Here is a 17,389-nt window from a genome sequence, read left to right on the forward strand (position 1 = left end):
GCACCCAAAATGCCGCTGTTGTGTAAACGATCGGCCAAAACGCAACTAAAGTTTACCGTTTTCAGTTGAAATCGTTGTCGTATAAACGGGGCCTTATACTCTGTTTTTATCTCACCTGGGACGACAAGAAGGTGAGAGTGGAAATTTAGGAATAAAAAGTGTGGTAAGATCCACACGAATAACGTCTCTGTACACACAAGAGTTTTAGCACCATTTCAGAATTAATCTCCATCCACAGGAAGCAGATTGTCCACTCTTTGGTTGATTGCTAAGGAACAGAAAACGCTATGCAGACGTTCAAAAGTAAGACTTGAGATTTTTAAGCTTGGACTAGCGACAAGGTGGAAGGTGGAGTTTAAGACAGTCAAGTTGGCGGTAAAAGCAAATGCAGCGATGTATCAGAGCGGTACCGGTCAGAAGCATTATCCATTACTGGAAGAAGTCCACGCAAAAAGTATAAAATCATGAAAGGTATGTACACCTATCTCTAATGTTTTGGTTTGAGAAGTCGTGACTGAGAAGACCCAGTCGAGAAGCTAATGTTGGTGTCTGCGTCATCCTTTCCAAAAGTCTCCGTTTCGGCCCATCCAGACTAAAACCCAACCCATGAGTATTCAAACTAAAATGGGGTCAGCAGTGTTTTAAAAGGTATCCGTTTGTGGGTCCCCAAAAAGTCGGAGTAATGTGGACACTAGTTGTAAATGTAGCAATAGTTACACATTTTCATATGAAAATGTATTAGTCTGGATGTAGTCTGTAAGGAAGGGTAAAAAATACGTGAATGTGCTTGTCTGTGTTGCAGGGGTAGAATTCAATCTCACAGAGTAGTGTGAGGTACTACAATGAGGCTCGACTATCCAGAAGATGACTTACAGACTGATTAGATTTGCAACACTTCATGGGAAGGAAGCCTTGCAAATAATGGGGCATTCAAAGCCGAGGCCAAACAGTCAATACCACCCCACACATACCAGAGCCTACATCCTTTTACTGCTCCTGACCTCCAAAATAGGCCTTCCAACTCTGAGAAACTGATCCCTCCATGCTGCATTCTTTGTTATTCAGCCCTGTGTTTGCCATCACTCTCTGTAAATGCAGTGTTTGTGTCAGAATACAAATAAACTAATCCCGTATGAACATGCAGTGACAGAAAGCTGAGGCCGTGTGTCCCTCTCTGTGCTTTTCTGAGTCTCCAAACTCCACGCCAGAGACGACACTGAGGAAACCAGCACAAAATTGAACATGCCCGGCTGTGTCCTGAACACCCCAACAGGAAACTGGGGTTTGAGGGTCAACTGTGGAGGCCATGGCTGACGAGTTTAGCAGCACGGGGTGTAGTGGTTGCATAAGGACTGTTCCCTCTAGGTAAATAAACACCAGTTAGAGCTGAGAGCGAGCCTGCTGGGCTCTGTTGACAAGACCAGATAAGCAGGAAGACAGGCCAGTGTTCAGGTTCTGAAATTCCTGGAACATCACGGTTGGGAAACAACATGAATGATGTGCATTACATGGGTTTGTCTAATACAAATGGATTTGTCCTCTGCTATAAATTTCTGGTGAAAAGATACTGTCTGCAACAGCATGTTTTGAACTCCAGCCTACTCAGCTTAGTCGATTCCCTAGACTTGAGAGGCAGACATAAAAGTATACAGCAGGACTCCAAACAACTGGGGCAGTCTGCCTCGTGCTGCAAATGTTCATAAATGGTTTGGAATGCAGTCTGCACCAGCTCAGTGAAGTTTAACTCAGACAGAAATGTTTTATATTGATCTAAAATTAACTTATTACACACACAGCCCTTTGACTGAAGGACACGGCACCTGATTTACCTCTGGGGAAACTCAATCTAATTGAAGCAGACTTGCATGCCAGAGACCCTTGATGGGGGTTTGTGTGTTCCAACAGCAGCATCTGATTGCCTTTAGTAAACACAGACAGGAACAGGAACATACAGAGTCAAGGAGTAGGACTTTACAGATTCCGAGTTTTCATTAATAGTAACTTTTAAGTGACACAAGACTTTTAAATTCTCCATTTCAAGGAATCTATTTTCCTGACAATGTCCCTTCAAAATTACATTCATTTTTCATCTACCACACACTGTTTAATTGTTAACAGAGGGCTTATCATTCACCTGGTGACAAAAACTGTCCACAGCTTTGAAATATTTGGAAATCTAAGTATAAAGTACAATGTCCTTTTTACTCTTGTGTGTAATAACACTGTGCTCTCCCCTGGCACACAGGATCTTTGTCTCCCATTCGGGTCAAGGAGACGCTTCAGCAGCCTATGGTTATTCCACAGCGACTAAAAATAAAGCTTGTCAAATTGTAAAACAAAATCCTTGCAAACAGAGCCTGCCACTGAGACCAAGAGGTCAAAACAAACACATGCACATGCACACAAGCACACCTTCTTAACAATCTTGTTATTCCCAGTCCCAATGTGCTGAAGGTCTCCTTCTGAAGGAGAAATACTTCATCCATCATCCACAATTTACAGTCAGCTCCAAAAATAACTAAGAGCGGTTTCCCAGAGTGAGGGAAACAACAGAATATAGCTCATGGAATCTGCCCCATTGTTCAAAGCCAACGCCAAAGTGTAAATGGCACTTTTCCCAGCAACGGTAAACATAGAGGACTGCACAATACATTCACTAGAAATGGGGCAACAAGCTGCCTTGTGTCATTGTCCAGCTTTGGATTTCAAACAAACTCAGATACCATTGTGGTCGTTGATTTCGTCAAAAAGCTACACAATACAGAGAGAGAAAAGCTTTTTTCTGTGTAGCAGAGTCTTGACCAAACTATGGTAGCAGTGTTTCATCAGATAGTCTAGTAATGGCTGAAATGCAGCTTCATGCTTCAATGCCATCGTGGCATTTCTGATGGACAGATAGCACGCCTTCAGAAACGGAGCCAAATGAGGGTATTACTGCAGTCATTTGTCCATAAACTTGTTAAGGTCAGATACTAGACAAAACCAGTGAGCCAGCTAAGCACCCATTTACCAATCAGGACTCTTGTATGGTAACCTCTAACCTTTTCCAACAACAGACTATTCTGAGCAGTTGCCTGTGACTGTCCCTTGTGGACCAAGGCAAGCTGAGTTCTCACACAGGGCTTGCCATTCATTTAGGAAACCTTAGCACTCTGTTCACCAGGCGCAGCAACAAGTGCCAAGGTCCACCCTGGCCGGTATATTTGCAGGCCTGCTATTTCCTATTTAGAGACACAAAACATCCTTTCTCCTCAGATACTGGCCTTAAAATAAGTCACTGCTCAGAGAAGAATTCAGACTCACCTAGCTGCACAGGTACAAAACAATTAAAAATGCAGCAACAATGACAAACTACTGGTAAATTGCTCTCCCAGGGGCAAGCAGAGGCCTGCACCTCAATATAATACAAGGAGTGATCACCATAAGCAGACTGCTGTTTGATTATGAATAAACCATGTGCAAAGTCTATTCAGCATGGCTGCTAGGCAACCTGCTTATCTAAATATTGTAAAACAAGAGCAGGGACACGGAGCGACTACTGAGTGCTTGGCAGCAGTTCCAGTAGCTGTGACTAACGAAGAGAGTAATCGTAAACCTGGCATGTTGAGTGGTGTGGCCACGGTCCCGTTTACTGGAGTGAAGAGGGCAGCAGCTCTAGCATGTGTAACCCCATCAGCAGCAGTGCAAGACACAACGGCACTGAAGTACAGGGAGAGACCCATTAAAAAAAGTTATATCTGGGTTCACTTTCCACTTCACTTTGGATATTTGGTTACTGGTGTTATTAAAATGTGGGTCTATTATCAATATTATAATTATTATTATTAGAGGTTTTTATATCATTCTCTGGCTTGCCAGAAGTGTTCCATATGTTTGCGAACCCATACATTCAAATTGTGGTTAAAGAATATATGTTCTAGCGTCAAAATACTTTTGTCTCTTATAAACTACTTTCTCATGTGACATTAGTTTCTGCACGATGATGCTGCTACATATAAACCCCCTAGCCTGTCTAATGTGCCTCTTCATGACCTTGTGAGTTCGAATCTGAAAGTCACACATGAACACAAACAAACCAACAGATCAAGGCAGCAGTAGACCAACTACTGTGTTCTGTGAGGTAAAATTACTGTTTTTGTCAGTGGAGTCTGGTGGCCTGTAAGAGAGTGATTTGACAGGTTTATTTCCCTGTTGGAAAGGGCTGTTTGACGGCAAGGTGAAGCAGTGAAAGTATCACAGACTATGGATAAGTACAAGCCAAGTTCCAAGAAAAATCCGAACTGAGCCTTTCAGGTATTATTAATATTTTCAGCAATTGCCACTCAAACCAACGTCACGGCTTACTGCCAAAAGCTGAGTGTGCTTTTCTATTTACATATAATATCCAGAGAAGGCAGATGGACCTGCCCTTTGAATGTGTTTTGTTAAAAAAAAAGAATATGGGACATGGCAAGAAATGACAGGCCAGTTTGGTCTGCTGCGTTTCAGCCGTCATGTTTCCATTGCCAGTAGTGTTTGCTGATAGTTGAGACATGAATCAGGTTTGAGAGAGGCTAATCCTGTCCTCATCAGAAGCATAATTCAGCCTTTGCAAAGGCATATGTTTGTTTCCTAGGAGTGTCTCCACTGAACCAAATGTTTCTGTTGGAAACAGAGTTGGGACGAGGTGTATGTGGGTCGTCTCTGTGCGGGATGTGCGAGGAGGCTCCTACACTCCACCCAAGCGCCCAGAACAATCGGGGTAGTGCACATGTTTCAGATGACAGAAAAAAAGCTCTGCACCTGTTATACTCACATTCTTCGGCTCTTTTGTTTAACACCTCCCGTTCCTGCCTTGTCACCAAGGTCAGAGGTCAGTAGATCTCATGGCACAATTGGTCTGTTTGTGTGTGGGTGTGTTGCATTTAATTTAACAACAAATAAAGACTGCTGAGTCTGTTATAGAGTAATAGACTTCTGAGAGGCACTTTGGCATTCTTCCCCACAGAAACCCTCATAAAGTTAATGCTCGGAGTTAGGATGCTGTATACTTATCTTGTTCTCTGACTTTAACAGTGATGTGCTTTGTAAACCAGACCCACAGGGCTGCATACTGCCTGTCTTGTTTATTCTTGCCCCTTGTTGAGATTTATAAAGGTTTATACATCTTTCAATTAACTCTATGCTGCGTATTGTTGGTTTGCTTTGCCTTATGGCCAAGTGTTATCCATCTCCTGAACAACCCCTGAAGAATTCAGATGATCAAAAGGGTGTGAAAAATCAATGGAAAAGAATTTGGGATAATCGAAGAGACCTTGAAAGGACGGACAAATGCACGATCCTACCAATGGTACTTTCAAAAATCTGCTTATATCTATGAGTCATACATTAAATTACACAGATTGGCCAATGTTAACACTGAGATAGTGTTATAAAGAAGTTATCATAGAGAGGGTGTAAAGATGTTCTGCAGTTTAATGTGTTTAGAAAACACTTACATTGAGCATTTTTAAAATGAACCACATTAATGGGGACATGGCCTAAAAAAAGATTCATACTTTTTCTCTCTACTTCACTCCCCCCCCCCCACACCCCTCAGCTGCAGTTGTCAATGTCCATTCCTCACTCCTTGTGTGCTGACATTGGCAAACGAGTTCAGGGGTCGTCTTTCACGGCAACACACGTAAGGCATGATAGAGCCGGCCTTATGTGAGTCTACCCAGGCACCAGGACTGCAGGTTGCCAAGGTAGGGGAGAGAGGTAAAGCACATTAAGACCAAACAGCCGGGCACCCACACGCCTGGCAGAGAGTACAAGGCTGGCATGGGAGGATAAAGATGAACAGAGGGGGAGACTCCTGAGCTCACTCTGTCACCTGATTCAACTCCAAAAGACCTGCACGGATAAGACGCAAACAAGCTGTTAATACTGGACGTGACAGTTCTGTTATGACAGTACTGATCTGGAAAAGCAGTAGAGATACTGTACAGTTGCATGATGCTCCAGACATGACAGTAAAGTTTGATATCTGTGACACACTGGAGTTTCTCTTGCTGCAGTTGTGAGGTTGAAGAACACCTCTGAGGCAAACACTGCCTTTCTGACATTATCTGTAAAGACAAGCACAATAATTCTCCTGCGGCAACCCTACAATAAGCAAAATCAACACTCAATAAAGATGAGTAAATATACTTTCAATGACCTCTTACATCTTGTCTAGTATCGACTGAGAACAGTATAATTGGCAGTTCTGTCACAAGAGTAAATGCACACTCCTAAAACCACAAGAACCAGATGGTCCGGTTTGGTTTGTGTGCTATATGCTAGGCTTATATGAACATGCTTCACTGTTGGACATGGGGTCTATTTTAAAATCAATGCGTGGTAAAAAATGCAAAGTGGATTTTGACGCTTTCTGCACAATGCCAGACTAAACTCTGCCTTCAGCAAGAAGGAATACAAAGGACTTTGTTGACTGCTTGCTTGTGAAAGACAACCACATGAACACACCATTCTGATCGTGAAGTCAGAAAAATATTCCTTTTTTGCTGCAGCCACCAACACTTTATTGTTATGCATAAATCTCCGGACGATCTGGGAGTAGAAAAAAAATGGTTACCTAGTTGACAAGAATGTCCTGTGATGACTCACAGTCATATGCATTACAAAGCCTGTGAAATGCACCCTACTCTGAAGCCTGTGATGGAGCAAAACAATACAGCCTATTGTCAGATCAACAGGCAGACTTCATTCAACGAGAACTCTCTGTGGTGCCTCCAAACAGCGGAGCGCAGCCAATCAGAGCTGCGGCGGGGAGGAGCCTGGGACATGTATACGAGGTCTGGGGTGACCTCCTTCAACAGCTGCCCTAATCCAGAACTAGAGACAGTTTCCCCTCTCCATTGGCACCGGATTAGACTGGATCTCACAAGGTCATTCAGCCACCTTCAGCAAGGCCAGTCTTTCCCATGCTGCTTTCCAACTAGCGATTTTACATGGACTCTGTGAATTCATTCTCTGTTGATGCCAAAATGGTCACCCCCCACTGCAACAAACTGATTCTTCATGAGAAGTGAGATAAAAGTGCCTACCTCGCCACCGGTTCCAGCAGAACAATCTCGTGTTGGCAGTGCTGGATGTTACTTCAGATACCCTCTCACTGTAATCCGCCTACAAACTCACCGCAGAGAAACAGCGCTCTGTGATTTCTGTATGGAGAGTATTGTCTTGTCCTGCCATCCTCCCTTCTCCCACAAATGCTGCAGCTTTCAGCAGAAATGCTGGGAACTTCCGGCCCCCTTGCTGCTCTGCTGAACAGTCTCTGTCTGTCTGAGACACTACTCAGCAACAGGGTCAATAAATTCCCTTTTATAGGGGTAAGCCTGACCCAACAGAAGTCCCTGTCCTTCCTGAAGCCACCCCTTTGCTTAGTTGAGGAGCACATGGGGATTTTTTGGGTCAGATGAGACTCTGGACGAGAGTGAACATGTGCAGGAGAGGCTGAGGATGGGATCAGGGTGTTTACCACATACAGGCCGGCCTTTCTGTCCAGTACACCAGCTGTCAGAGCGGGAACAATGGGGTCACTTATCCAAACAAGAGAAACGAACGAACCTATTTAGGATGTAATTGTGTTTAATAACCCCAAACATTCATTGTCCAAACTTTATCTTGTCAGGTCATGCATGTTCAACATGAAGACATGGCCTTTTTTCAAAAATAAACTCAAGCATTCAGTCTCAGCCATCTGCGTGCAGCCAAAATGACATTAGTTTCTGACCTGCTTGCCTACCACCACCAGCAGTTTGTAACTTCATTTTGAGTTGGACCACACCATCCCCCTGAATCCTCCCCTGCTGACATGACAAACGAGGCCAGAGTCTAATCCCAGAGCCGAGTTACAGGGTGAGAGGGGGGTCAGCGGCTGGCCGAGGACCCACACAGGAAAGACACGTCCAGATTGTCCCACAGAGGAAGTGAAGGTGCAGACGACTGGCCCTTTAGGCTTAGAAAAGCAAAGCAGCCTGGTGAAGATGTTAACGCTGGGTCTGTGTGGGCCCAAGGGGAGACGTGGGGTGGATTATGATTTAAGAGGCCATCGCTGGGGATCAGCAGTGTAAAGACAAATTAATATTTCCTAATATCAACAGGGTTTTAGATTTGTTAAAGGGATAGACAACTGTGACACTGCATTTCAGTAGCCAATAAAACTTCACTTCTCTAAGGGGATTTGTCATGTCTCATCCCTGCATGTTTCAGTGTTACATTTTTGTGTGTACTGCTTTTGTAATTTTGTGCAGAGCTCATTAAAGTTTTGCGTTAACTGCTCACTGGCTTGTTCAACTCTTGAAGCAAATAACTCATTCATCCTTACAGCCTATCTGAGCATATGACCATCCCACGAGTCATAATCCCCTGTAATGCTAGAGAGTTATGATCAGCACTCTTACCATCAGGTTCAAGCTAGTGTGGGCCAAGAAGCTAACCCAGCCTTAAATCTCTGCAGAGGAACAGTTTGACATGTCAGCTGTTTTACAGGTACAGATAAATGTGTTGTGGCATATCACCTTAACCTCATTACAGTGTCATTGTGGCAGGCCAAAGAGAATCAAAGTCAGACGAGAAGCGTGTGGAGAGTGTTAAGAGCGTCTGATTTACAGCAGTATAACAAGGATTAAAGTACAGGAAGCAGGAAAGAAGGGGGTGAAAGCTGGAAAATATGATTTGAAGCTATAAAAAATTCATCCAAAGAGAAAAAGATCTTCCACAGTCATTCTATTATTAACATGTCACAACCAATAGCGAGCCGTTCAAGCTTCAAAATCACTTCCTCTCAACAGGCAAACAAACTTGTCCATTGTCAAATCCTGTGTAGGATGGACATCCTGCCTTGTCCCTGTCAAAAGACCCAATTCTGATTCATCTTGTAAGGGGGATGCATGGTTTGTTCCCTTATGCCTATGTCAGCAAGCAGGGCAAACAGTGAGACAACATCCTATTCTAATTTCTGCTCCTGACATTGATAAGCTCAAATAAATGGCAGACACATTTTAGGAGGGTGCAACACCAAATGAACCACTGTCTCTGTCGGTAATATTGTGCTGAACAGATAGAGTTTTAGTGCTGGACAGATAGAGACGTTAACACGTCTACAGAAAGTAAAACCAAGCAGTCATCACATGAGCACCAGCTGGCAAGGAGTTGGAGAAACTACTGCACCCAGGATGTCAGGTTGGCGTTGCGTGCCAAACTAAGCGCTTCAGGCTACATAAATGACATCTGTTTTGGCAGCTTGGTTGTCAGACACAGCGTAGCATTCAACAAGAGGTACATGCATAGAAAGAAGGAATATCAACACATCAACGACTCTCAAAACTTAAGCTTTAGCTAAAAAAATATGAACTTTACATAGTCATAAGCACTAAAACTCAGAGGGAAAATTATAAAGGAACCAAAGTAGCTTATCTCATACATCTCAGTAGCTTTAAATAGACTGTGAGGGCTAAAGCAAACCATCTGTCTCAAGAAACCGATGAAAGCTAAACAAAGTTTTAATGCAGCCAAAGCAGATGCTGAAGAAATTCAACATGTGGGGATCAAACCAGTAGCTGAACCTACAGTGGGAGCCCCAGTTACCCTCCACCAGTAAAAATGGGAGCAACAAATGTGCCTTCCGCTTAGGTTATTGGCTTCTTAACCACAGCAAAGACTGAGGGAAAAAAATCAAAAGATGGGGCTGTTGGTGAGAGATTAAAGTAGGCTCTATCTCCCCCACTGTTACAGCTAATTTAACTCTACTACAAATACTCACTGGTGGCAAAACAAAACTTCTCTCATAGTTTACCAAGCTACGTGCTAGCAAGCCAAAACAGCCCAATTGATTGTAACTGTCCATGTTGTAAATAAAATATCGACACCACCACAAGCAAAGTACAATTTGAATTTCAGTTTAAAATGAAAACTTTCTACCAACTCTCTTTACACTGCTGAATTTTCTCAATAATATAATTCATTTGAACAAACTTTCGGGAACATTTAAGCTTTAAAACTACCCACAAACGCTGTAAAGTATTTGAACAATGTGAGTATCCATTGAGTGGCGTGGTCTTGTTCACTGTCTGTTGGCTGCCCTCTGAAAAGCTGTCGGCGGCGGGGTGATAGCGAGGCGACCAGGCTTTAGCTCCGCAACTTTCTCCTGGTTAAGTTTGTACCAATGTGAGATTAAAGCGAGCGTTAACTTACCTTGTCCCGGCCATTTTCTTCACATTGTAAACGAGGCGTAACGTTAAACAAGAGGAAAGCGATGTTGAGCTGGTATCGGGATGAAGGTGAGTTTCAGAGCGCTCAGAGCGGTCCGACGAGTGAGTACGGGACGGTCCTCCGGTGGTGAATCCGATATGGAGTCTCCGCCTTCGCACGTGAGTCATAGGTTGGGATGGGGGTCACCCAGTCTGCACCCACACCCCTCCTCTTATCCCCCACTACCCCCCACACCCTTTATTCCCTCGACTAGTTGGGGCTGGAAAGAGTAGAGGCCAAACCAAAAGCAAAACATCTTTAGTGGCTCAGATGGCTGAACAGAACAGAGTGATGAAATGTTATATGACTAGAGCTATCACAGCTCGCGCCGACAGAACACCACCGGTCCTCAACCGTTCTTAGTTGGACCGATTTATAACTTAAATGCTATCAAAGTTGTTCATCTTTTTCTGAAATAAAATAACTGACAACAAACAACAATTTGATTTCCACCGCATTTATTCTGGTTGTTAAAAAAGACAGGAGCACCTTTGTTTGAACAAACAAGTCATTATTTTGTAAAATGTGCAATTCAAATAATGAAATTAGCTGTTGTTAACCTAGCGAAAAGCTAAAGCCACATCTTTAAAGGTGTCCATCTTTTCTGTGAATTCATTTGTTTTCACAGTATCCATGGTTGTTAAAGAGGGCAGACTCACTATTGTTTTATTAATTAAGTTGTTATTTTGTAAAACGTGCTATTTGAATAGGCTAATTAAGTTAGCTAACGTTAACCTTAGAGCAGCTTTTAGCCCTCTGCTAAAGCTACATATTGAAAAGGCATCTTTCTCTGAACTAAAATAACTGCATTATTTTCGACCATTTGTTTTCATAGTATTTATTATGGTTATGAAAAACATTGCTGTTTTATTAATTGAGTCATTATTTTCTACAATGTACTATTTAAATAATCAAGTTAGCTAACATTAACCTAGCCAGGAGCGGGTTATAATAGTAACCTAGTGAAGTGCAGCATTTAGCCCTTTGCTAAAGCCCCTTCTTGAAAGTGTCCATCTTTCTGTGAATTAAAATAACTTCATGATATTTGGCAACTTGTTTAAAAGCATTTATATAGTTGTTAAAGAGGGGGGCATGCTATTGTTTTATTAAATCATTATTTCTTGTTAAGCATGCTACTCAAATAATTAAGTTAGCTAATGTTATCCTAGCAAAAAGTAGCATTTAGCCCTCTGCTAAAGCCACATCTTTGTCCATCTTTCTGTTAATTAAACTAACTGCACTTTTTTGACAGTTTGCTTTCACAATTTTTATTCGGCTATTAAAAAGCCAGGCACTATTGTTTTATTAACCAAGTCGTTGTGCTATCCAATAAATAGGGTAGCTAACATTAACCTCGCTAAAAGTAGCATTTAGCCCTCTGCTAAAGCCACATCTGAAGTGTACATCTTTCTGTGAATTAAAATAACTGCATTATTTTTGACAGTTTTTTTTTCACAGTATTTATAATGGTTGTTCAAAAATGGGGATGCACTATTGTTTTATTAAGTAGTTAGGTGACCAAGCTGAGAACAGATTTTATCCCTATGCAAAAGTCACATCTTGAGAAGTACCATAACACTGCAGTTGCTAAGCGACACACTGATATGAGATACTTTGTCAAATTTTAATATGCTTATTTTACAACATATTCTCACTAGACTCATTGAGTTAGAGAGCCCAGGCTCTTACCTATGGATTATTAACTTAAGCTACCAAAGTCAGATTTCTCTGTGAATTAAAATAACTGCATCACGCCATGCTTTGACATTATTTTCATTACAGCCTTTAACTGTCTGCCAAGTTTTCTTGTAATTGGAGCAATTTACAACTTCTAGCATAGGTGTAGATTTCGGGGCAGGGAGCACGGGAACACGTACCCCCTGAAGATTTAGAACAAAATACCATACATAGATGCAGAAAAGGCACAAAGTGTTGAATAAAAATTTAATTCACCAGAATTCAGAAAATTAGGTATTTGATGCTTAAATTTTCCTAGCGGAGGACTCCCAAACCTCAGTTTCATTTTTGTCCACCCAATATTGAAATGAAACCTATACCCTTGACTTCTAGGCTACCAAAGTTGTCTGTCTTTCTGTAAAATAAATGACATGGACATATTTTAGACAGTTTGTTTTCACAGTTTATTTATTATGGTTGATACAAAATGGCAGACACTGTTGTTTTTTAAATTAGGTCGTTAGTCATAAAAGACGTGGCATTCAAATAGCTAACCTAACTAAGAGCAGCTTTTTATCCCTCTGCTAAAGGCACATCTTTTTGAAAAGTACAACACTCTGACAGTTTGAGAGATAATCTTAGATTAATGGATTCACATTTGAATATCATGTCAGAAATATGATATGCTAATTTTACTGCATATTCTCACTTGACTGAGCCAGTCAGAGAGCCGAGGGCCTCACCTATCTCTCTCTCTTTTTTTATATCACAACTAGCAGCCTTTACACTACTGTAATTGTAGTCAGTAAGTACCTTGTTACATTGGTGTCAGCTGGAGGACAAGCAGACAGAGACACCTGCTGGACAGGAACATAAACCACCAAGCAGTTTCAGAATAAAAGTCAGCTCATGTTTATGGTCAAACAACACTTTATTCACAATTACTATCAGCGCTCAGGTCTATGGAAATATTTGCTAAAAAAAAAAGAAAAAAAAAAGAAGCTAACAAAGGCTTGTAGCTAAAATTCACATCAATAAGTACTACACTGTTGTGTTGTTCCTCTGGCACAGAGTAAACTATATATCCATCAAATGTACATGGCGCATCTCTTCACAGTGAACCCTTCAAGTGCTTTTCCGATGTAAATAAGTAAAGGACAAACATACAAGTTGCGGGCACTGAAATTTCTCAAGCTACATTTTTCCCTACAAGTTCATTTTGTTGACTCATATCATACAATGAGGTTTGCCTCTTCAGTATTATAAAAAATATTGTAAACATTTATATTAATTGCACAACATACATTCAAATACATACTGTACTGTACAGCAAGATTTTACTTCTGTATTGTTATCCTGTAGCACCATGTATAGCAAGCTGAACAAACTATTTGGATACTTCTACAGTGTGGTACTGACAATACAAAGGAGTAAAATGGCATTTACTAATGACGCATTCTGCCAGTGGTCAAATATTCTGGAGGTTTGGGTTGTATCATTGTGAGATAGTAGTTATTGTAGGCCTGTTTTCGAGGTGTGGCTGACACTGGATGGGGGTGGATCAAGGCAGGCAATCGCTAGTCACCTCACATCTCACAGCTTTGAGGAAGATGATGCTTCATAAAGGACATTCATCAGCGTTAGGATCAACTATAATACAAAAGATTATGGCAAAGTCGGTCATTTAAAAGTCCATACCACTTCCATGTGCAGACACGTTGGTGCAGAGAAAGAACATATGTCTTGTTGTTACTCCGAACGCTAACGATTTAGCTAATCAGCATGTGCCACAGAGACATCATGAGGCCATGACATCATTGAGTAGCAGCAGAGTTGACATGTAACTCGTCATGTTTCCACGCAGTCCCATATGACACGAAAGAAAGCTGATTAAAGCTGATATATATTATGTACAAGCAGTACTGTTAGACAGAATGGCTTGTGGACATCAAACTGTCCCACCTGATTCACAGCATCCTGTTAATGTTAATGGTCCTGACGGCTGGGTTTAACAGAAGATGTAAATGAGAATGACGTGTGCGAAGGTAGAATTGACAATTGGAGAGTCTTTAATTGTCCTCTCAGTCTCAGCATCTCCCCTGCTTGGATGAGACTTCTAAAGAGCAGCTCTCTAAAAAAATGAAAACCCAGATAAAAGTAAAGTAGCATCTCAGGTTATGGTCCATCGAAGTGTGGTCAAGGTCCTAGGGTTTGCCTGCACTCCCCCTTCTTCTTCTTCCTTCTCTAGAGGAGGCCAATGTGATGGATTGTGGGATGCTGGTGGTTAACCAACCCACCCTTCCCAAATCTGCCCTCTGTGCAGGGGAAACAAAGAGTGTGAGTTAAATGTGCCACCTGAGGCATTCACTGGAAACCATGACTCCAGTTGTGATCTGTTCTTACCAACACTGCGAGGAAAAGTAACAAATGACGATAACAGGACTGAGAACGCAACATAATGAGACAATGTCACATCTGCATTGCTTTGTTGAATTTGACTTGAGTGAGTGAATGAAAAAGAAGATGGTGCAGCTTTGCAATGCAGGTAAGTGAGAGTTACTGTAAGTATAGGTGTACAGAATTACAGTAAATAGGAGAGAGGGGCGCATGCTGCTGGGTCATCTGACCGAGCTGAAATAATTCTGGATGGAGACAGGAGTAGAGCTTGGCTGACTACAGAGGAACAGATGGGTTATGACAAACTCACAGCGATTTGGAGGAAGGCTTCTTCACTTTTGGCCTCTTTCGGCGATGAACTGGCCTGAAGCATGCACAGCACGTATACACGTGCAGGGCAAATGCACGTGCATGGAGACAAACACACAGGTATATACACACACACAGAGACACACACATACAGGTTCACACACATACATGCATGCGCACACACATACACACAAACAGACAGGCACGCACACATACACCCCCACACGCACAGCAGAGACAAGCAATTAGGCTTCATTACAAAAAGGGAACAGCAGAAGCTGAAAAGCAGGCTTGCATTTTGGCCCTCTTTGGCTTCTGCTTCTGCATGCTAAAAAGGCTTTGATCACAACACTAAGGAACCATGGCAGTTTGAAGAGGTTCAATTTCAGCAGAGCATCACTGTATTTTATTTTCTTGACTCCCCAGAAGACTCGCCGTAAGAGGAAACATAACCAAAGGCACACTAGGGAGCCTGTAACCTCCCAGAGTTCAAATCGTAACATGAATTCCATCTGTGGTGTTTGTAAAAGTAATCAAGTGTGCTGTAAGAGGAAGATGAAAATACCTGTATTCACTGAAGTAGTTTCGCTCTTTTCCTCCTGAAAGGAAGTTGAGGTAACATTAGTCCCAGTCTGAAATTACTTGAGACACTATAATAAATCATGTTTGCCTTAGAGGCTTCTTACTCACCCTTCTCTGGGTTGCATTGCTTATGTCCCTTGCAGCCCCGTAAGTCCATGAGCTGTTGATGCATTGCATTCAGAGCGTTGCGGTCAAGGGTGCTGACAGCATTTATTAGCTATAAAAATAATAAGGACAAAATGTCAGCGAGTACTTTGAAAACTACGGAAAATCTCTGGAAAATCAGTATCGTTTGTGTTAACAGGAATGCACTACAAATCCTGTTGTGGGATCATTTTATAGCTATTGTTGGTAAGCTATTTGTGTATCTGCCATATAGTACAAATGAAATACCTGGTATGGGTCAGTGTTGAGGTCAAAATACTCCAGGAAACCGGTGGCAAATTCACAAAACAGGAAGTTGTGTGTGTCATTGATGGTCCTTAGGCACCAATAGGTGTTGTTGTTGGCACTGGTGCATGCACAGAATGGACCCACTGAGGGAGGGAGGAAGGGAGCGGGAGTGGGAGAGGAAGGGTGATAGTGGGAAAACAAGGGGTATTACAAGAATGTTCCAGAAAATTATTTTTACCATCCCTGCTTCGGAAAATAGTTCCACAACAACAGTAGTCAAATCTCTTTATACAGCTGAATGTTATTCCTCACTTGTCCAGAAGGGGGCTGTCTGCCAGTGATGGTTGTCATGGGTGAAGCATGTGAGGCCGGGCATGCTGCAAGTGTCGTTGTTCTGGAGCCTCTTGAGGAATTTACGTAGTTTCTTTCTGCGCTTCTGCTCCTTCTGCAGCCACTGAGTCTTTTGCTTTGATGGCATTCTGATAAGAACAAAACAAATTAACTAAAGTGAGACTGATGAGGTCGAAATATGTCAACAAACTACAATGCAAGCCCCCACTGAAGCCAGAGTTCAGGAAACAGTCAGGCAAATCAGAGGGGACCCTAAAGTCTGAGTTGCAAAGCAAAACTTGATGGGCTGATGGGACTGCATTCCAATGGAAGTGTACCTTGTATGATATATATTGTAAAAAATGACTGATTAATTGAAATAAAAATAATAGTGAAACAATGTAAATTTTTACCTGACTGAGTGCATGCGTCCTGCATTGAGCCTGAAATTCTCTTTATTCTTGAGAAGATAGCTGTAAAGACAAGAAACAGCTGTCACATATATGTAATCAGATCTACATGCAGGTGACAGTGCGACTTGGACACATCCTCACCTGGGAGTGTTGCAGTGACATTCCTCCGGCCGCACCTTTTTCAGGTGACCTTTGACATCCCGCAGGTTCTTGATTTTGGTCTGCAGGGTTTCAATCTACACACAAGAGGAACAAACACACAGCCACACAAAGCTCATTATACACTACAAGCTACTAACAACCTGTGAAATGGGTTTTATGGGCTGGAGTTAACAAGGAAGAGAATGACGCAGCACCTCATGCTCAATGTGCAGTTTGTGGTCTTTCCACGCTTGAAGAGACTTGTAGAGGCCTCCATCACATTTTACTGTGTCATTCATAAGAATGGAGCACCTGCAGGATATAAAAAAACAAAATAGCACCACTAAAAATCGTGCATGTTCAGTCCCAATTACTTCCTAGCATTTTATTTTTCCTCTTCTATCACAAGAAACATTAAAGGGACAGTTCATCCTAGAATTACAAACAGGGCCATAGCTAGCTGGTACTCAGCTTGTGGAGCTCAAAGTGCCACAAAAACAAAGTTAAAAAACTCAACAGTAATGCCTCTTTCCAGAAATCATGACCTGGTTACTCAAGATAATCAACACACCTTGTTGTGAGCAGTTTCATGTAGGAACTATTTTCCTTCTAACTAACTACACCTGCTAACTGTATCCACGCAGAAAGAAGCGTGCATCTACTCATGGTCGAGAGGATCATGCTCACAACAGTGCGAGATGTAAACATTTATAAAGTCCTCCTCAGCTGAGCTGTAACGTTTGCTAGCTCAGTGTCTAGCAGTAGATGCATGCTTCCTTCTGTGCAGTGATACAGTTGGCAGTTGCAGTTTGGTAGAAACAAAGTAGCTCCTACATAAAACTGCTCACAACAAGGTCTGTGGATTATCT

At 42.1% G+C, this 17,389-nt stretch overlaps 2 protein-coding genes across 7 annotated transcripts in view; both read right to left on the minus strand.

Moving 5' to 3' along the window:
• Positions 1 to 10,412, minus strand: part of arhgap46a (Rho GTPase activating protein 46a) — a 35,358-nt gene extending 24,946 nt beyond the window's left edge. Inside the window, exon 1 of one of the 2 annotated variants that reach the window (XM_049577265.1) lies at positions 10,222 to 10,412. In XM_049577265.1, coding sequence (XP_049433222.1) covers positions 10,222 to 10,406 — 185 coding nt within the window. In that variant the 5' untranslated portion in view covers positions 10,407 to 10,412. The remainder of the gene's footprint in view (positions 1 to 10,221) is intronic. The other variant, XM_049577273.1, reaches the window with a different exon arrangement.
• Positions 10,413 to 12,449: 2,037 nt separating this feature from the next.
• Positions 12,450 to 17,389, minus strand: part of sulf2a (sulfatase 2a) — a 54,579-nt gene continuing 49,639 nt past the window's right edge. For 4 of the 5 annotated variants that reach the window (XM_049582495.1, XM_049582487.1, XM_049582497.1 and 1 more), the window contains 9 exons: positions 16,736 to 16,832; positions 16,521 to 16,615; positions 16,380 to 16,439; positions 15,949 to 16,115; positions 15,637 to 15,779; positions 15,352 to 15,460; positions 15,227 to 15,260; positions 14,663 to 14,716; positions 12,450 to 14,270 (listed from right to left, as the gene is read on the minus strand). In XM_049582495.1, the coding sequence (XP_049438452.1) occupies positions 14,240 to 14,270; positions 14,663 to 14,716; positions 15,227 to 15,260; positions 15,352 to 15,460; positions 15,637 to 15,779; positions 15,949 to 16,115; positions 16,380 to 16,439; positions 16,521 to 16,615; positions 16,736 to 16,832 (790 nt within the window). In that variant the 3' untranslated portion in view covers positions 12,450 to 14,239. The remainder of the gene's footprint in view (positions 14,271 to 14,662; positions 14,717 to 15,226; positions 15,261 to 15,351; positions 15,461 to 15,636; positions 15,780 to 15,948; positions 16,116 to 16,379; positions 16,440 to 16,520; positions 16,616 to 16,735; positions 16,833 to 17,389) is intronic. The other variant, XM_049582498.1, reaches the window with a different exon arrangement.

Source organism: Epinephelus fuscoguttatus, linkage group LG1 (assembly GCF_011397635.1).
Source record: "Epinephelus fuscoguttatus linkage group LG1, E.fuscoguttatus.final_Chr_v1".
In the NCBI taxonomy this organism is placed as follows: domain Eukaryota; kingdom Metazoa; phylum Chordata; class Actinopteri; order Perciformes; family Serranidae; genus Epinephelus; species Epinephelus fuscoguttatus.